Source organism: Cebus imitator, unplaced genomic scaffold (assembly GCF_001604975.1).
Source record: "Cebus imitator isolate Cc_AM_T3 unplaced genomic scaffold, Cebus_imitator-1.0 Scaffold172, whole genome shotgun sequence".
NCBI classification, from domain to species: Eukaryota; Metazoa; Chordata; class Mammalia; order Primates; family Cebidae; genus Cebus; species Cebus imitator.
This window is the reverse complement of record NW_016107487.1, coordinates 3,884,276-3,886,705: the sequence shown is the minus strand read 5'-3', so window position 1 is coordinate 3,886,705 and position 2,430 is coordinate 3,884,276. Positions and strand designations below refer to the sequence as shown.

General features: G+C 52.2%; 1 protein-coding gene across 1 annotated transcript in view; it reads left to right on the top strand.

Moving 5' to 3' along the window:
* Nucleotides 1-2,022, top strand: part of PKDCC (protein kinase domain containing, cytoplasmic) — an 11,132-nt gene extending 9,110 nt beyond the window's left edge. The window contains exons 6-7 of the mRNA XM_017544880.2: nucleotides 713-886; nucleotides 1,092-2,022. Of these exons, the coding sequence (XP_017400369.1) occupies nucleotides 713-886; nucleotides 1,092-1,177 (260 nt within the window). The 3' untranslated portion in view covers nucleotides 1,178-2,022. The remainder of the gene's footprint in view (nucleotides 1-712; nucleotides 887-1,091) is intronic.
* Nucleotides 2,023-2,430: the final 408 nt, after the last annotated feature.

The window sequence follows — 2,430 nt, the reverse complement described above, 5'->3', positions numbered from 1 at the left end:
AAAAAAAAAAAAAAAAAAAAAAAAAAAAGAATCTGCATTTTGACAAGAGTCTTTGGTGATTCACATGCACGTTGAAGTTTGAGAAGCCTGGCTGTAACTGTGTCAAATGTCCTGACCTCAGCAATTAGCCTAGACAGCTGGGGCTCTGTGTGTCCCTGTACAGCTAGTGCTCGACTTACGACCACGATTGGCACTGGCAGAGTGGTCGTAACACAATTTGGTCGTAAGTTGAGTAGGCTATATGTACAGTTGAAATGGTGCACTCGGAGATGGTAGTGCTGCCAGAAGCTGGTCCACCCTGTCATACACCCAGCTGGGCAACATTTGCGCTGCCAGACGCGGAGCAGTCATGACTAGTGATTGTGGTCGTAAAGTCGAATGGTCGTAAGTTGCATAGGTCGTAAGTCGATCAATACCTGTATATGTCTGTCTCCATGCATGTGCCTGCTATCTCATACTGCCTGAACCAGCTGTGCCCTTAGATTAGGGAGATATGTATCTCCTGAAAACCAAACCTGTGCTTTGTCTTTATTGAGTATTCAGCCCAGTTTTAACAGCGGTAAATGCCTTCGTTTCCATGCTAGGGGGCAGGGCTGGACTTAAGCTTTTACCTAGGAAATGAGTCTTGCTTCCCTTTTCAGAAAGTGGCACATCCCTGGGTAGTCTCCCTGGGCATACAGAGTTCTCATTTTACTCCATCCCCAACCCACAGAGTACCAGCGCATCCCAGACAGTGCCATCCCCCAGGAAGACTACCGCTGCTGGCCCTCCTACCACCACGGGAGCTGCCTCCTTTCAGTGTTCAACCTGGCTGAAGCCGTGGACGTCTGTGAGAGCCATGCCCAGTGCCAAGCCTTTGTGGTCACAAACCAGACCACCTGGACAGGTGAGCCAGTGGGAGAAGGCCTTCCAAAGGAGATGGCAGGACCTCTCTGGAGACTGACAGATAGTGGTCCCCCATCGGAAGCCAGAGGGGATGTGGAGATGATAAGAGAGGTATATGTGTCTTCAAGGCAGTCAAATTAGGGGGAATGGCCCTGCCTCCAGGGAGAGAAACATCCAGCCCTGTTACCTCTCACCTCTGCCCCCAGGTCGGCAGCTGGTCTTTTTCAAGACTGGATGGAGCCAAGTGGTCCCTGATCCCAACAAGACCACCTATGTGAAGGCCTCTGGCTGACCTGTCTGAGGGCTCGGCTGACCAGCTGACTGTCCTCACTGGCTGGGCTTGCTTGTGTGGGGAGTGACTTGCACTAGCAGCTCTGCATGTCACCTGGGAACCCCTGCAGACAAAACTGAAATCCCAGACAGACCGATGTGACCAGGACAAACGTGCAATAATGCCAAATGTTAAAATGTGAGTTTACCAGCCTAGCTATGGGACTGCTGGCTCCCAGGCCAGGAATCGTGGGGGATGACTGCCTCTCCAACCCTCTGGGCAGCAAGCAAGGCTCAGGCTAGTCTCCCCAGTGGGGGCTGTGCCCTTCCCAGAGACAGTTCCATAGGCAGCCCCGTCACTGTGTTCAGTAGCGTGAGAATGTAGCTAAAGCCCTGCTGCTGCTGCTGCTGCTGCTGCTGCTGCACATGCCACGGCAGGCAGGGGGCTGCATGGGGACAATCCACCACGGGTGTTCTCTCAGCTTAGCTCTGGACAGGAGACTTGGCAGGGGATGCTCTGGGATGTTGGTGATTCTGTACCTGGGGAGGATGTCTCTGACCTCCCGACAGGGGGCACTCCCAGGCCAGCCCAGGGATCAGGGGCAAAGGTGCACACCTCAGCATGAGCCAAGACTGGGGTTGGAGAGCAGTTGTGGTTTGAGCCAGGACTTGGGGTGGGGTAGGGCCGGGGCCTTTCTGCCTCATTTGCTTTCAATGAAAGCCGCAAAGCAGCCAAAGCCAGGCTCTCCCCCTTCCTGGAGTTTGAATATCCAGAATCTTTTGTACTTCTTGTTTGTTAAATTGTTTATTTTTGTAAAAAAAAATAAAATCAGTTAATAAAATGATGCTTCACAGCAAAATCTTCCCCAGTGATAGTTTCTTAGGTTGTGACTTCTTGGTCCTACGTCCTTGGTATATTATGTTTGTGGGGATGCATCACAGGGGAAGATGAATGAAATCTCAGCAGCAAGCCCTGATGTCATCACGAAGTGTTTTCAGGTCCTGCTCCCATCCATGGTGCCCACCTCCAGCTGGGCCCTCCACATCTTGTCCCCAAAAAAGACATGGGGACTCCCCTTTCCCCCAAGGACGTTCTCATTTTTACACAGACCAGCTTCTTATGTATGAAGCCCTAACCCAGTGGGGTGATGTCCTCATGGTGGGATGTCAGCCACGAAGCGGTCACCAGGGGCTCCTGAACAACCTGTAGGTGGGTCAACTTTACTTCTGCACAGGGTTGGACCTGCCTGGGCCCACCACAAGGTCATGGGCACT